This window comes from Thamnophis elegans, chromosome 6, assembly GCF_009769535.1.
Source record: "Thamnophis elegans isolate rThaEle1 chromosome 6, rThaEle1.pri, whole genome shotgun sequence".
In the NCBI taxonomy this organism is placed as follows: Eukaryota; Metazoa; Chordata; class Lepidosauria; order Squamata; family Colubridae; genus Thamnophis; species Thamnophis elegans.
In genome coordinates this window covers 51,853,689-51,871,454 of record NC_045546.1, presented here as the reverse complement: position 1 = coordinate 51,871,454, position 17,766 = coordinate 51,853,689, and the positions used below count along the sequence as shown (strand labels likewise).

Sequence of the window (17,766 nt, the reverse complement as noted above, 5' to 3'; positions counted from 1 at the left end):
CACAAAACACTTTTAACTAAATTCTGGATATTGGACTTTAATATTCTCATCACACTATATGAAGACCTACCGTATTTTTTGAAGTATAAGACTCACTTTTTTTCCTCAAAAAAGAGGCTGAAAATCTGGGTGCATCTTATACATCGAATACAGCATTTTTTTTGCCTCCCAAAGCCCCACCCACTTCACCAAAATGGCTGTGCATACCCTTATGGAGGCTTTCAGAGAGCTCCTGGGGGCTGGGAGGGAAGAAATGAGCAAAAAATGGGGCGGTTTTTTGCCCCTCCAGCCGCCAGCAGCAATCTATAAGCCTCCATAAGGCTATGCATGCAATTTTTTTGACAAAAAACGGGGCCATTTTTGTGAAAAACAGGCTGTTTTTTGCTCATTTTTGGCCCCTCAACACCCCCCCCAGGAGCACTCTGCAAGCCCCCCCAAAGCTATTCATGCCTTTTATTTGGAAAAAAAAACACAGGCCTTTTTTTTTCCTTTCGGAAAGCTCTTTAGTTAGAGTGATTGATGATGTGGTGTGCCAGCAGAAACATTGATCAAGTGGTGTGCCAGCAGAAACAAGTCTTAGGTGCTGCAGGTTGTCAGCAATTTCCTTCTCCAGCACATGGATAAATACACCTGGCAACATCTACCTACCTACTCTCTCACTCTCCCTACCTACCGACTGTATTTCTCTCTCTCTCTATCCCTCTATCTACCTACTTACCTATCTACTCTCTATCTCCCTACCTACCTACTGTATTTCTCTCTCTATCCCTCTCTATCCATCTATCTACCTACCTACTTTAAAAAAAAGGCCTCTTCAAAACCTTGGGGCGTCTTATAATCCGGTGCGTCTTATACTCCAAAAATACGGTAACTATAATAATACTTCTTGTGTTGAGTACACATCCTAGTTCTCAATCCAAAACAAAATACAAAGTTTGGAAGAAGTTATTATGAAAGGTATGTAGTTTAACTTCTAAAGCACAAAGATCTAGACATCTTTGAATGGTATGATGAAATGATGAAGAGAAAGAAATTTAATAAATAGAATGTTAAATCCTGCAATTGGGGGGGGGTGTTAAAATGAAAGACATATGTAGGATGGACATATATAGGTATGGGATGGTGGAAGCTTAGCTTGGTAACAATGAATCTGAAAAGGATTGGGGTATTCTAGTACACAAGTTCAGCAAGGGCTAGAAGTGTGAAACAGCTGCTAAAAAATAACTGCTATTTTGGGATGTTTAACAAGAACAAAAAGTCTGCAACACAGGACTTGTTTTGTATGGTCAGGTCCGCTTGGATACTGTGTCAACTTCACACTTATAAAAAAGATTGGAACTGGAACAAGTTCAAAGCAAGGCTACTAAAATGGGGAGGAAGGGAGAAACAAATTATCTGAGGAAACTGGGTATATTCAGATTGTGAAAGATGAGGAGAGACATGATTGTAATGTTTAGATTTCTAAAGAAGAGTAGATTTGTTTTCTGTTGCTCTGGAAGACAGAATCAGAGCCAATGGTTGAAAATATCAGAAAGTAAACTGTTTCCCTGAAAATAAGACCTCCCCGGATAATAAGCCCAAATTGGGTTTTGAGCGAATGCGCTAAAATAAGCCCTCCCTGAAAATATGCCACCTCCTGCACCTCAAAAATAATAAGATCTCCCTGAAAATAAGGTCAAATTCTTATTTTGGGAGTCAAAAGAAAATAAGAATCTGCCTTATTTTTGGGGAGAAACGGTAGCTTCAGGTAGGTATTAGGAGAAATTTCCTGATGATACAGTTGCCAATTAATGGAATAAATAGTGTCATGAAATGGCATGTTTCCCTACATTGGAAATCTTCAACAGAGACTAGATAGCCATCTGTCCAAAACACTTTAAACCACCTAGAAGGGGTCTCAATTAAAACACTTCTGACCCCAAAAGTAAATTTAAATATAATATGCAAGCATGAAAGAATTTAGACAATAGGATATACAAAAAATTAGCATATGACAAAGTAATGTTTCCCAAATGTGTTTTCTCATTTCTGCTAGAATTCTCACTCAAAATGCTATTGCTAAACAATAGAGTATCTCTATTAAGTAACAATCCTATATAATTGTAAAGAGAAGATGATAAAGGAAAATCTGGATAGAGCTTGGCTATTTTGTAATCTAAAACATTTACTGTGCACAAAATTTACCATATAATTCACTATATTTCCAGTTAAAAGTCTAACCTTCTCCTGAAAATGTAGGTTTTGAAACTGGTGATGTCCTCTTTAAGTTAGCAGGACTCTCTGAAGATCCAGAATCCATACTAAGGAGAAAAAAAAAGAGGATCAATGTTTTCTTGCAGCAATGTTTTATTCAGTGAGGACAACTAGAAAATAATATTTAATACATTGATCTACTATGTGTAAATTATACATTGTTACTTCTAGATTATGGACAAGTTATTTTTTCTCTTTAAACCATCTTTATATACACCTGTTCATATACATAATTATCTTAACAGCTGTTTAAAATAATCCTTCCATTACTATTATATGTAGTAAAATAAAAGAATTACCTTGTTGATTTTCTTATAGGACCTGATATAAGTTTCACATAGGATTTAGGAAACCATCCTTTTTGTCCTTGAACCTCTCCAAACCACCACATATCCTGCTGCTCTAACACAGTGATGATATCGTTCTTGTTAAAATTTAAATGGTTGTCTTTCTTGGCTCGCCAAGGATATAATGCCTGTGCTTGAAGTCCTTCTACTTTTTCACCCTAGTTAGATATTAAAGTTAGGTTGAGTTTATTTTATATACTATAATCAATAAAATGGGCATGAGAAGGCACAACTTTCATAGATTGTGAAGTTATAATGGTACTGTGAAATTTCCAATGTATTTGTTTAGCATTACTGTGCGTTCTTCATTTCGGACAGTATGGACCCAGAAACTCCCAAATTGTAGTTTTCCTGCCTATTCATGTAAGTGAAACTATCAGTTTATTATTTATCTAATCCATTAATAGTTTGTTTAATAAAGCAAGAGCACAAGTACGATACACAGTACCCCATAACATCTATGCCCGTATGGTATTTAGCTTATTCACAAATATCAACTCACTTGACCCAAAACAGGAGAAGGAGAGGATCCAGTAACAGTTGCAGGAGTAAAGGCAGATCTTTGCCTTAACTGTCCTGTGCTTGGAACTGTAAGGGAAGGCTGAACTGCCCAAGCATCCCAGTTATCTGTTTCTTGCTTATCACTAGTAGTTGTTGGCCATCTGCATAAAGGGAGATGATGGATATAATCATTACCATAATTAAGAAGCATGTTTTCTCTTCTCTCTAATCATGATAATACTGGATCACTGGTGATTCCTGCATCTTTTTCGTTATTACTACTACTGCATGATCTTGTCAAGACATAAAATGTTCAGAACCGATATTCACCATGAGGCCTTAGAAGCCCTGGAGGCCTTATGCCACCTTGTCAACAGGGTGACAAAGAGGGAACAGAACAATAGCTGCTTGTAATTTCTGCAAGCAATTATGACCATGGATTTCTTTTTATGTGGCTTGAATTTTTTAAAGTCTTCAAATACTTTTCTTTTTTGAATATTTTCTAAAGTTTGTAATTTAAAAACAATTTTTAACCACTTTCTAAGAGCAGGGAGTAAAAAGGATTGGGGAAAAAATAATTTTTAAACTCAATTTTACTGTGCTGACCAATTTTGAAACCACTAATATGCCAGAAATTAAGGGCAGATGTGCTTCAGTATGTACGTTAAACCTCCTGTAAAATTAATTGTGAACATATAATTTATCACAGTCATTCATTATACAATTACCAAATGGAAGAAAAATTGAAATTCCAATGAAATCATACGTTGAACTGAAGTCCGCCCAGTTGTTGCTCGTAGGGCTTGAATCTGTAGGAACAGGTGGTGCCATAGGTGTTGAAGGGGTCTCACGCAATGAAATTTTAGGAACAGGTGTCACATCAGTTAGCTGCTTTATGGAACTTGGAATTTCATTTTCAGACATCTTTTCTGCATAGTTTGCAGGAAACCATCCTGTTTTTCCCTTCAGTTCACCTCCAAGCCATCCTGGCTCTCCAGTTTGGCTTTCATCAACCTGTTCAAATGTAATAATTCAAAACATAAAACTACAATGATTTCCATAAATAATACTTTTACCAAATGAAGAGTATTTAAGAATTTTAGAGCAATAGTATTATAATTAATGAAATGTAAGTAAATCTGTAGTGACTGAAACAAAAAGCTTTGACAAAGTCTTATTGACAGTAATAGTGAAAACCAATAGTATCCAAGAAACCCACCAGAGAGCAATTCCAATTATACCAATTTAGGACAATGTAATCTAAATATAAGAGACACAACATATATAACTGAAGGCAAATAACAGTAAAATATAAAAAAATAAACTTAAATTAAATCTGTATTAATATTTACAGCCTAATTATTTTCCTCTTATGCAACTATGCTTCAACAACTATGCTTATTTATTTTATATATTAACATACATTGTCATGATCTGAAGGAAACAATACCAGGTAATAGCGTTGGGCTGTTGGGCTGAGCTCCGAGCTTGGCAATTCGTTTGCAAACATTTCATCAGCATTCAAGGAGATATAGTCAGTTTGCATCACATAAAAAGATATTTAAAGACCAATGCTCTGACAGATGAGCAATATTCAAAGTGCACTGACGACGTCTCCTCAATTGGTAATGAAACGTTTGTAACCAAATTGCTAAGCTCAGAGCTCAGACCAACAGCTCAACTACCAACCTGAGTTACTTATATTCAAATACATTTCAACCAGGTAATAGTGTATATTTAATTATTCATTAAATTTATAAACTGTATTAAAATTCATCATAAAATATGTTTATTATACTAAGATAAAAATAAAAAAAATACAACTAATTGCGTGTCTGGCTCCTTGTTAGAAAGAACATTTGAACAACATTTTAAATTTTTAAAAAGGTGTAAAGAGAAGCATTCCAGAGGTATGCATATAAATGAATGAGCTGAGAGGAATTGTTCAATGTTATATACCAATAGGTAATTCGTCATTTAGCAATTACTTTTAGTAACCGTTCATAGTTACAACAATAATGAAAAAGTTTGCGACCAATCCTTGCAATCTTCAAAGTCTGCAAAGCCATGCTATCAAACATCAAAAATATCTGCCCATATTATCCTTGTTTCTTTTACTACTTCTTCCTCTAATTTGGTTCTAAGTAAATAGCTATACAACAAAGATATTACAATGGAGTTTGGACTGTGCCGTGCTCATTATCAAACGGGGAAAAATAGTAAAAACTGAAGGAAGATGCCCTATAGAAATAACATCAAGGTCCTGGATGAATACAATAACTACAAATACCTGGGCATCTTTCAAGCTGACATCAAGCATATTGAAGTCAAGAAAAAGTAGTGAATATATCAAGAGAGTGAAGAAGTTCTTAAAGTCCACTCAGTGGAGGAAATACTATCAAGATAATTGACACCTGGATTATTCCAGTTATTAGATACCCTGTTCAAATAGTAGACTGAACTCAAGTAGAACTAGAACTAAAAGCCCTGGATAGGAAGATCAGAAAAATAATGATAACGAATCATGCCCTTCATTTTTGCAGTGATGTTGACAGACTCTATTTGCCAAGGAAAGTAGATGGGTGTGAAATATTGCAAGTGCATCAGATGGTTGAGAAAGGAAAAACGGGCACTAGAGGAATATCTGAAGAGCAATGAAGAAAATACACTGGAGCTAATATTCCAGGAAGGCCTGTTGAGATACCAAACTGGCCTACAAAAAAAGACCAAATTAAGAACAGTAAAGAGATATGGGAAGGCAAGTATTTACATGGCCAGTACTGTACATTAAAAAATAGCAGACAAAGCAGATAAAACCAAACCTGGTAGCATGTAAGACCAGGAAAGTTTAAGAAAGAGACAGAGGGGCTGTATAAGACCAAGCTAAGAACACATATATTCACAGCTAGAAGACAGCAAGAGAAGTCAAAGGCCACCTCCGCAAAGAAGCTGAAGAAGCAATGGATCACCTAGTTAGCTGCTGAAACAAGACTGCATAGACTACAATGGCAATGGCATGACAAAGTAACAAAAATGGTAGATTGGAAAATCTGCAAGAAATAAAATTTGCCTGCAAGCATATGAATAAAATAGAGAAAATAATAGAAGATGAAGAAGCTAAAGTGCTCTGGGATTTTAGAATTTGACATACACCTGCCATGTAACACCCCAGATTTAACAACTGTTGATAAGAGCATCAAAAAAGTTTGGATAGTGCATGTGGCAGTATCTGGAGACAGCAGAAGAGAAGAGAATGAATTTGAAAAGATAACAAGATACAAAGACTTGCAAATAGCTATAGAGCAATTGTGGCAAAAGAAAGCAAAGGTAGTACCAATAGTAACAGGCGTCTTGGGCGCAATTCCAAAATAACTGGGGCACCATTGGCATTGACAAAATTACCATCAGTCAATTGCCAAATATAGCTTTACTTAGAACAGCTTATATCTAGTAACTATACCTTTAATACCATCAAACATCAACATCTGCCTATCTCAAATCCTTCGGAAAGATTTGATAAGTGGATAAAAATGCAAATCCAGCTTGAACATCTGACTGACTTGTGCAACAAACCATAATAATAATAACCTTGCAAAATGTTGCAAAAATGCATGGAGCCTTCAGGTTAGGTATCCCTAATTTCTTTTTTTTTAAAACCCTATTTGTGTTCAATCAATGTGATACAAATCCTGTGTACTAGTACTGTCATATACACACACAGATTTACAGCCTTGAATGTATTGTATATAATTTTTTTTTACTAAACTGAACATGAAAAAAAACTGCATACAACCATGCCTCCTGGTATTCTTTCATTTGAAAAATAAACCAACTTTAGAAAACTATAAACACAACTTTAAGTAAATTTGATGTAATCATAAAGTTAAGATCTAGCAGCATACCTAACAAAAAATTAAAGTTCATATAAGATTCAATATTTTAGACTTTATGACACAGGAAAAAAAATTATTTTCTAGTACTGCAAAATAAGCACACAGAATTTACACTATATATGTCAAATAATTAAAATCCTCTCTATGAAAAAAGGCTTATGTTCCTTTTAAACAAGGACCTTCCAGGAAAAGTATTTCCCTCCTTTTCCCTGTTTATACAGGAACTGCAAAAACTTTCTAGGCTTCAGAAGGTTAAATAGTTACATCTATAGAAAAAAATAGAATGCAAGTTTAAAAAATATTTAAAAGAAAGAAGAATATAAATGACAAGTATTCGCGGATAATTTGGTGTTTACTATAGAGGATCCAATAGAAACAGGGCCAAAACTAGTTGAAATAATAGAAAAATATGGAGAAGTAGCGGGTTTGAAGATTAATAAAGACAAAGCAAAACGTTTGGTGAAAAATATGACAGAAAAACAGAAAAGAGAGTTGATAGGGAATACAGGTGGTAAAAAAAGTGAAATATTTGGGTATCCAATTGACATCAATGTGTGTAACATTAAAGGAGGATAACTATTATAAGGTGAGAATACAAATAGAAATAGATCTAGAAAGATGGAAAAACCTACAATTATCATTAATGAGAAAAATAGCCGTAGTAAAGATGAATATATTACAAAGATTGCTATACCTATTCAAAACAATACCAATAAAATTAGAGAAAAAATACTTTGAAAGTATGAATAAAATAGTGGGGAAATACATATGGCAAGGGAAAAAAGCAAGAATTAGTATAAAAATGTTGCAAGATGCAAGAGCTTGAGGTGGATTTGGATTACCAAACTGGGAATTGTATTATCAAGCAGCGGGACTAACTTGGATGAAAGAATGGATCTTATTGAGAAATAAGATAATAAGCATTGACACATCCAAATATTAGTAGTATGAAAAATATTATTAGATATAAAGATATCCTAACAGAAAGGATGGAACTAAAACAAAAACAAGAATTAGAAGAATAAGGGATCGATATAGGATGGTTTTCACAATTGCAAATACAATCAAGATATAAAAAAGATAAAAGGGATTACGATTTTAACTTGGGAAGTTCAGAGTTGGATAAGATACTTATGGGAACGGAAGAAAGAATAATCAAGAAACAATATAGCCATCTATTAAGAACTAGGTTAGAAGAGGAAGTGGTTCAAGATACAATGTTAACTTGGGCAAAGAGCTACACAATTGAGCTAGAAAAGTGATAACAACTATGGGAATAGAACTATAAATCAACCATGTCAACAGCTTAAAAAAAAACTTATACAAAATGTTTTATAGATGGCACGTCATTGGAAAAATTAGTAAAGATGTTTAAAAACAAGTCAGTGAAATGTTGGAAATGTCAACAAGCAACAGGTTCTTATTATCATATGTGATGGGCATGCGCAGAAGCAAGGAAATATTGGACTAAAATAAGAGTATGGCTAGAGAAAATGATACAAGAAATAGAATTTAGACCAGAGATATTTTTACTAGGTATTATCCCAGAGAAACTTAAGAAAGAGAATATTTATTTGATTATACATGTAACTACAGCAGCGAGAATTGTATTTGTCCAAAATTGGAAATTAAATAAGTTACCAACAGATGAAGAGATAATAAAAAAAAGATTCTAGATTGTGCAGAAATGAACAGGTTGACACTGAAAATAAAGGATAAAGAGGAATCAGTGTACTGCAAGACATGGGGAAGATAATTGGCTAGAGAAAATAAGCTAGAAAAGAAAGTAAGAAGATACAGAACCCAGACAATGCACTATTAAATGAAAAGGGGGGGGAGAAGGGGAAAACAGAAAAGAAAATATTAAATATACAAGTATATATTCAAAAATGAGATATAAGGGGGGAAAACATAGTTAGGATAGATTAGTGAAGGTAAGAGATAAGAAATGATACTAAATTTGGATTTGTGGAAATACCATCCCAAGAAAACATAAACTGAGATTTGAAAGAGACACATATAACAACAGAAAAAGAAAGGGAGAAAGGAGGAGAGAATGAGAGGAAGAGGGGGAAAGAAGAAAGAGGTAAGAAGAGGAGGGTGGAAGGGAGAGAAAGAGAATGAGAGAAGGTAGGAAGGGGAAGAGTAGGAGTAGGGGAGAGGTAAGGAAAGAAAGAAGGAGAGAAGGAAAGGAAGAAAGTAGAAAAAAGAGGAAGAAAAGAAAGGGAAAATAAGGTGGTGTTATAACAGGCAGAAGGGATGGTAAATAAAGCAACCCAAACTGTATATTATAACCTATTAAATGGAATAACAAATGTATAAGTATGACAAATGTAAAAAAGGATAACAATTATGTGAATGTATATTTAAAATGGTATGTAAGAGAATAAAAAATAAAAAATGGGATTTTTTTAAAGTGACCTTTTCTAGATGTTTATAACTCCTTAGTTTAAGGAGTAACAACCACCAACTCCTTAAAACAAGTACCTTTTTCCAGTTGCAGGCAGTCATGACCCAATAATTTCCAAAGTCTTTTTGCCTTCAAATCCAAAATACAGCACAGCCTTATTCATCACGTTTTCGCTATTTGCCTTCTTATAGCCCTATAGTCTCTATAACACCCCCAGATATTACAACACAGCCACATTATTTTCACAACATGTCCCCTCTATTAAGATGTGAAAAGTATTTGGGATTTTGGGGCAATTCTGCACTCTTCTCTTACCATGATGATGTCTCCTGGCTGGATAGTGATTTCATCATGGCTTCGGGATTCAAAAGGATACAGAGCTCGATAATAAACTATTTTTACATCTTCCTGAGCAGAAATAGTTAGTGGAGCCTTTTCTAGATCCACAAAAACAGATATGTTGTTTTTGAATTATATCTCAAGAGAGAAATTTAATTTGCATGCAACAGCATCATTTATATTCACATTCTCAATGTAATCTAAATTTTTGCAGAAGCAGCATTCAAACATTCATTTAAACACAATTTACAATACAAGGATCAACTGCAGATTGCAAAATACATTCACAACTTTTAAATTAGTGTTTTTTCTTGATATTACCTTTACTTTATTTAACCACTATACTGTACATAAGTTTGTTAACTATATTTTTGGATGGCGTTTTCATTATTTGTATTTACTATTTTAATAAAAAAAATGAATAAAACCTAATCACAAGCGTATTATAAAATTTCAGATGCTATTATATGAAAAAAAAATGTGCTTGTACCAAGTAAGAGTGCTCACTGAAATGTCTAATTAGGAAGACAGGTCTTCTATTAATCAATACATTGAACAATGTGCCATTTACATCATTTGCCATGATGTCATCAGTCAAATGAAATAAAACAGTAAAGCTGTTCCATAGCATGTGAAGTGTCTTGTATCGAGGTATGTTGTTGAATTTTCACTGTATATACCATATTTTTCGGAGTATAAGACGTACCTTTTTTCTTCAAAAAAGAGGAAAATGGCCGTGCATACTCTTATAGAGGCTATCAGAGAACTCCTGGGGGCTGGGGAGAGCAGAAATGAGCAAAAAACAGGCCGTTTCCCCCCTCCTCCAACAGCACTCTATAAGCTTCCATAAGGCTATGCGTGCAATTTTTTTGACAAAAGAGTTTTTTGCTCGGTTTTGCTCCCCCAGGAGCACTCTGCCAGCCCCCAGCCCCCCAAGGCTATTCATGCCTTTTTTGAAAAAAAAATCAGGCCCGTTTTTGGGAGGTTTGCAGAGTGCAAAAACTTTTTTTTCCTTTTGGAAAGCTCTTTAACTGATTGATGGGAAATACATTGATCAAGTGCTGTGCCAGCAGAAACACCTACCTATCTACTGTATTTCTCTTTATCTCTATTTCTCTCTCTCTATTCCTCTCCCTACCTATCTACCTACTCTCACTCTCTCCCTACCCATCTACTGTATTTCTCTCTCTCTCTATTTCTCTCTCTATCCCTCTACCTACCTATACTCTCTCCCTACCTACCTATTGTATTTCTCTCTCACACACACTCACTCTTTCTCTCTCTCTCTATCCCTTTATCTACCTACCTACCTAACTACACACACTCTCTCTCTCTCTACCTGCCTACTGTATTTCTCTCCCTCTCTATCCCTCTACCTACCTACTTTAAAAAAAATTGCCTCTTCAAAACCTTGCTGCATCTTATACTCCGGTGCATCTTATACTCCGAAAAATACGGTAATTGTGTGTACACGAGCATCAAAGTGTGACATCAAATTATATTTAAAAATAATCAAACCAACTTCATCTAAATAGAAATTTGAGGAAGGGGAAAGAAGCAAAAATGCATATATATTTTTTGGCTGTATCTCCTTTTGAGTGTGTTGTTCTTATTTAGTACTGCATTCAACCCATGTTGGTTGAAAGATTGTGTTAGCATTGAATTGTATTTTGTTTTTAGTGTAAGAAGTTTTCATTGAACCCCCAAAAGAAGCCTCCTTTATAGGAAGATAAGCATGCAAACAAATAGTTTGAATTAGAGGAAAAAAATAGGATATCAATAGAAGTTTTAAATCATATTTCTGAAATAGTAATATGAATGTAATCAAATATAGTTCTAGGTTTAGTTTAGAGACTTATAAATAAACACTGAGGTTCCACTGTGCACTGGGGAAAAACAAAAGATAAATTGTAGCCTGCTTCAAATTTAGTCTGCTTCTCATTTGCTTCCAGTTTAATCTGCTTGGTTCATAGTATTAATTTATTGAAAACAAAATATCTATTATTCATTTCCTCTACACTGGTTCCAAAATGCATCTCAAAATGATTTACAGTAAAAAATTTAAATGCAATCATAAAAATCATAAATATAAAAATATTGCTGGTTTGAAAATGAGAAAAACATAGACAACTATCCAAACTTCAGTCAGTAGTACATGAAGAGAAGAACATAAGGTTTTATGAGCATTTAATCGTAGTATTCCGTTATTTTGTACCTGCAGTTGACCAAGGAGCTTGGATAGTTGGTTTTGTTGAATCTTTATGTTGATGAAAAAAGTTATTCATTTTTTCCTGCACTTCCTGTTTGTTCTTCTCATCATTTTCTTTCTTTTTGTTTAATTCTTCCCATTTTTGTTTTTCTTCCTCTTGATTTTTTCTTGACCGTGAATGTTCTTCTTCCTGTTGTATTCTGTCAAGCCACTGTCTTTCTCTGTCTTGGGTTTTTCTAATTAGTGCAAAACATATAAATGATATTTAGAAATATTCTAAACAAACCATGTCATTGCAGAAATATTTCCTTGCCTCAATGGTTTCAACAATGGCAAAACTTCTAATATATTGCCTTAATTGGAAAAGTTCTTAAAAATTCAGGGAGATATTCAGACATGTTGGTGGGAGTGGTTCTTTGGATGGGCTGTTTACTGTTAACTTCTTTGGCAGTTGTTTGATTAGGGCATTGTTTATTTCTTGATTGTTGGTTCCAGCAACACTGACAGGGTAAGCCACTAGAATATAAGTTGAGAGCAAATCCTATTCTTTACTAACACAGATGATATTACCTAGTTTGGGTAATGAAACGTCTACAAGAAAATAATCAAGCTCAGAAAGCACCAAGGACCCACACATACACATAGAGTTACTGTTAGCTTGAATCTAATATAACAAACAGGTAATCAGCTATCTAATATTTAGGTTATTATTTCAAATAAAGTTAAATTCATCTTAATTGAAACTAATTGTGCACGTACACACATATTAACTTACAACAATAAAAATATTAATCAATTAAAATAGAATGTGTGATAGTTGGCTCCCAAACAAGAAACATGCTTTGGATCAATTGTATGATATCATCTGGTTCCTCGGAGAAGCCACACTATATAGTCATGCACTTCCGGGAAAATACAACTTTAAATTAAGGAAGTGCTGCTAGTTTGCTAACTAAATCAAATAAAATGTTTCTATCAATACTTTTCTGGAAAATATTAAAATATGACACAATTTATTTAAAAGAATTAAAAAAAGAAAAAGATAATTATGCATCCATGCCAAAAGCCAAGCTTCTTCCAAACATATGGATAATTAGTCCTTCCAGAATATAAGTTCAAGATTTTGATCAGTTCCTTTCAAGAAACAATATGCTTTCCAAATTCAAGCTTACCTCTGGTTTTCTTTCTGTTTTTCCAGCTCTGTTTTCCTCTCCTGCTCCTTCTGTTTTAGTCTGTCAGCTTCTATATTCTTTTGCTTCTGTAGCTGCTGCTTGTTATGTATTTCCCTCAGGTCCTGCAATAATGAAATGGTGGGTTACTATATAGTGCACAGGATATTTTAATCAGTTCCGTTTCTCAGCATGAAGAACAAAAGTTCATCCAAAAAAACCAAATAAACTAATTTAAAATTTTATATAACCGCCTTACTTCAAACTCATTGTAGTATGATTTATATCTGATATTGTATTTGTTTTAGTTATTCAAATGCTTTAGATTTGATCTTGACTATCAAACCTAAACATTTACTGCTTTTATTGGACAACCTGAAATGACAAGAATTGTTTATAAAAAGTCTATATGACTTATCATCTTAAATTCTAATTTACCAATAAAAGAGTATATGTAGCAAATTCAGAAAGCACCAAGGATTCCACAATTCAAATTCAACTTGTTTGCTTTTCTTTCTGAACCTGAAGTGCTTGTACATCCAGAAACAAAATGAATAGATTTTCAAATTTCTCAAAAGTTCCACTGGCTTATCTGCAAAACGCTGTTCATTCTCTGCATCCTGTTTTTACTGATCACTTAAGATAATAATTTTCAAATATTCATTTTCTTACCTTTTAGATAGAAATCTAAAAGGCAGCTCTGGATTTGATGTGCTATCAATAACATCAGAATAATTTTTATAATCTCAAAAACCAAGTCTGATGTTCTAGAACAATCACTAATTTATGTTCATATAGGACAGGGTATGTCACGTCTCAACAGTACTATACTAAAATGATAGTTACAATTCTAGTTTTACCATCTTAACAATGCCTAATAAACATGAATTCCTAGAATGTTAAAATGTGTCAAAATACATTAACAGAATTTGGGTATAAAGTTACAACAATATTCTAATACCAACCAAGAAAATAGTTTCTCCTAATCTAAACTTGGTAATTTTTTTCTGCCTACCCTGTTCACTCTTTTTCTAAACTAAAAAGGTAAGCACATTGCAAATTTTCCCCATAGGGAAGCTGCTCAGCCCCTTGATAAAATGTTCTTATAAAATTAACATTAATATATTGAACATATCCATCAAAAACACAACTTCAAAAATCCATAAAATTAAAATAAGCAGAAGTACACATCAAACAGCACTGAAGACAGAATAATTTGTTTAACAGTTAATCTAATTATATATCAAGAACTTGCACTTTATGGATATTTATGCTTTGATTTGTTCAAAACGGAATGATGGCATCATCTCATAAAAAATGATATACATTTATTACTCAACTGGGCTGGATGAAATTCAGTATTTTCTAGAGTTTGGATTATGGGGTTTATGTAGACATTTAAAAGGAAGGTAGCAAGCAGACAACCCTGCTTCACTCTTTTTTGAACAGAAATGGGCAACACAGAGGTAACCTGATTTGTAATGAAATACTGTAATATAATTTAGAGCAGTGTTTTTCAACCTTTTTTGTGCAAAGGCACACTTTTTTCATGAAAAAAATCACGAGGCACACCACCATTAGAAAATGTTAAAAAATTTTTAACTCTGTGCCTATATTGACTATATATAAAGTAATTCTCCCACGGCACACCTTACACTATGTCACGGCACACTAGTGTGCCACGGCACAGTGGTTGAAAAACACTGATTTAGAGGTTGACAACTTCACTCAATGGCTATTCTTGGGAATTGAATTATATGCTGCTTTTAAATAAATACATACATACATACATACATACATACATGCATACATACATACATACATACAGGGCGGGGCATAACCTTTTCCTAGGGGGTCACAGCAACACTTGTAATAACAACACAAATAATTCATACACCATTCGAAAGCCCATCAAAAACTGAGTTTATTGACACGATTTAATAGTATGACCACCATTAGCCCTTCGAACAGCATTCAAACGAGGTGGATTGATAAACGTCGCTTCAGCATCGCAAGCCTCTCGAAAGGCAATGCATTTTATTCTGTCAATGATCCTTTGTTCTTCTGAATCGAATTTTCCAGCCATTCTTAAAGCAAATTTAACATTTAATAGCTCATTCAATTCAGTTTTTTATGGGCTTTAAAATGAGGTGTCGCGGAAGTTGTAAACTGCTGTCGATCTTGCTGTGACCCCCTAGGAAAAGGTTATGCCCCACCCTGTACATACAGTCTCTAGGGCAATAAACATTCTTCCATGAAGTACTATAGATTATTATATAGATGTTTAGCATAAATTTTGCTAATTGTGTTTAAAAGATTTATAAGCTGATAACTAGCAGTTTTGATTGTCTTTTTGTAAATAGGCACCTAAGGAATCAGTGCAATGCAATTTATAAAATTAAGCAAAGAGGTTAATACAGCTATCTGGCATTCCAACCTACTGCAGATAACTTCAACAGTAATAAAATTACCACTGGATTTAAGCTATTTTATCAAGTCTGCAATTTCTGAGTATGTGATAGGAGCGCAATAAAAAAGCAGTCTAGCTCCAATTTGAACTAAAATTCTGTTTTATGTTTGTAAAATTCACTGTGATCTGTTCATATTGACTATATAACTATTTTTGCTTTTTTAATATTATGTGCTTTAAACTTTTAGACTGTTTTTAATGGGATTTTGTTCAATGATCACATTCTCCTACAAGACTGTTGTTACTGATTATGGATCTCCCTGGCCTAAATCCCACTCACTCTTTTAATAGAACCTTATTCTGAGTAAGCCAGCAAGCAAAAGCTTATTCTGACCTGATTAATACTTGTCCATTTAGCTTTCTAAGAATTCCTAATTCTTAGAGGTGCATTCTAATAAAAGATGAATACGTTACCTTTTGGGACTCTCAAACTTTTATGGGAAGAATTTTCAATTTTCAAATATTAGGAAATGCTAACATTTTTCCAATAATACAATCAGCGTCATTTCGTCTGTCCTCTTACATTTTTATCATGATAGCATATTTTACCACCAAAAACATATTCATCTTGAAAACAGGGACCAGGTCTTTTAAAAAAAATTAAAACTGGATATACATGTTCACATCAATTTTCAAAATTTATACTGCAAATGGTGAAGTTGAGGACTTGCTTAATTATAATATAACTTAAACCTGTTTACCTTTAGTTGGTTGTTGAAAATATCTATCTCCTGAAGTTTTGATCTGGTTTCTTTTTCTACTTCATCTAGCTGGTTACGAAGCTGCTGGCATGTTAACTCCTTTGCTTCTAAAGCTCTTTTGACAGTGAGAAATGAATCTCCTATTTAAAAAAAATACTGACAATGAATATTAAGAGACTCTCCAGATTTAGTGATTCTTAAATGGAATGACCTTACAATATACATATTTCTGCAAGCAAAGAACCATTTTTAAATGAACTTACGATGCAAGCTGTTCTGCTGAACTTGCTTTAACTGGTCATTGAGTAACTGTTTTTCTGGAATCAACCTTCCAAGCATTTGCTGAGATTCCTAAAAGAAATAACATGAGATGTTGTAGTTATAACCACAAGTAGCATATCACAATTGCTTCATCATTCGCCAAAAACCGCTTTTCTGAGAAAACAGTTCCTTAAGCCTGCTAAAAAAGAAAAAGCCACTGTGCAGAATAGTCCCCAAATATTTCTCCCTGTTGTAAGTCACAGCTTCCTCTCACAACACAATAGAATAAAGCAAGAGGATAGAAGATGATGTCTAGGATTTCTACATGTGTTATTGCTGTCACTTTGAAGTGACAGAAAAATTCCATAAAATCTTGAAAACAAATTTGTGTTACTAAAATACCATCACAAAGATAACATTAGGATATTTCCTCTGAAGAAACCTGCTTAAATTACACCCACTTTTTCACATATCAAGATTTTGAAGAGATTTTTCACCCCTAAGTCTTCCTTATTTCACTGGAGTTCTTATTACAACAGAACAGAAAGGGAAGAGCACTTGTCATTATCAGTAAGCCAGATATTAGTGTATGCCTTTAAAAACAGGTATTGGGTAAAGACATTTCATAGGAATTCCAAATCAATTTTGATGAAAGTATAATTTTATAGGGTTCAGCCACTATATAACTATAATCATTGCCATCTAACAGAATTATTCTGCTTGAGAATTATAAGAAAATGCATATTCTAATAGTTAATATTTGTGCTATGACAAATTAAAAGTATTTCAGTAATTCAACCACTAACGATTATCTGCAGAAGTTACTAAATATAGTCTTGGAAAGATACTTAGGGAAATGCCTGCAGTACAAAGCAGGCAGCAGGAGTAGAAAAACATCCAAATTAAGAAATGAAAGCATTTTAAAGTGAAAATTTGCCTGAAATCCCAGATGTCACATTTTTTGCTTCAGAAAACCAGGGGACCAACCTCAAGTATCTGTGGGAATATTTTTTTAAGATACACTTGCTCCTAAGCAGCATAATTTAACAGCTACTGAACTTAACTGAATTTCAGTATCAGAATAGATTCTGTGGGACGTGGGAAGAAAACTACCCCATCGTGTGCACTGGCTTCTGGAGAAAAAAAATGGGAAACAAATTAGTTTATTTCCCTAGGATACTGCTAATTTTCACTGTTGCCATATACTTATTGC

The 17,766-nt window shown here is 33.8% G+C and overlaps 1 protein-coding gene across 6 annotated transcripts in view; it reads right to left on the bottom strand.

Moving 5' to 3' along the window:
• ITSN1 (intersectin 1) overlaps nt 1–17,766 on the bottom strand; it is a 98,249-nt gene that overhangs the window by 31,942 nt on the left and 48,541 nt on the right. For all 6 annotated transcript variants that reach the window (XM_032219613.1, XM_032219615.1, XM_032219614.1 and 3 more), the window contains 9 exons: nt 16,556–16,643; nt 16,293–16,432; nt 13,125–13,246; nt 11,959–12,188; nt 9,720–9,841; nt 3,868–4,115; nt 3,103–3,262; nt 2,553–2,758; nt 2,221–2,300 (listed from right to left, as the gene is read on the bottom strand). In XM_032219613.1, the coding sequence (XP_032075504.1) occupies nt 2,221–2,300; nt 2,553–2,758; nt 3,103–3,262; nt 3,868–4,115; nt 9,720–9,841; nt 11,959–12,188; nt 13,125–13,246; nt 16,293–16,432; nt 16,556–16,643 (1,396 nt within the window). The remainder of the gene's footprint in view (nt 1–2,220; nt 2,301–2,552; nt 2,759–3,102; nt 3,263–3,867; nt 4,116–9,719; nt 9,842–11,958; nt 12,189–13,124; nt 13,247–16,292; nt 16,433–16,555; nt 16,644–17,766) is intronic.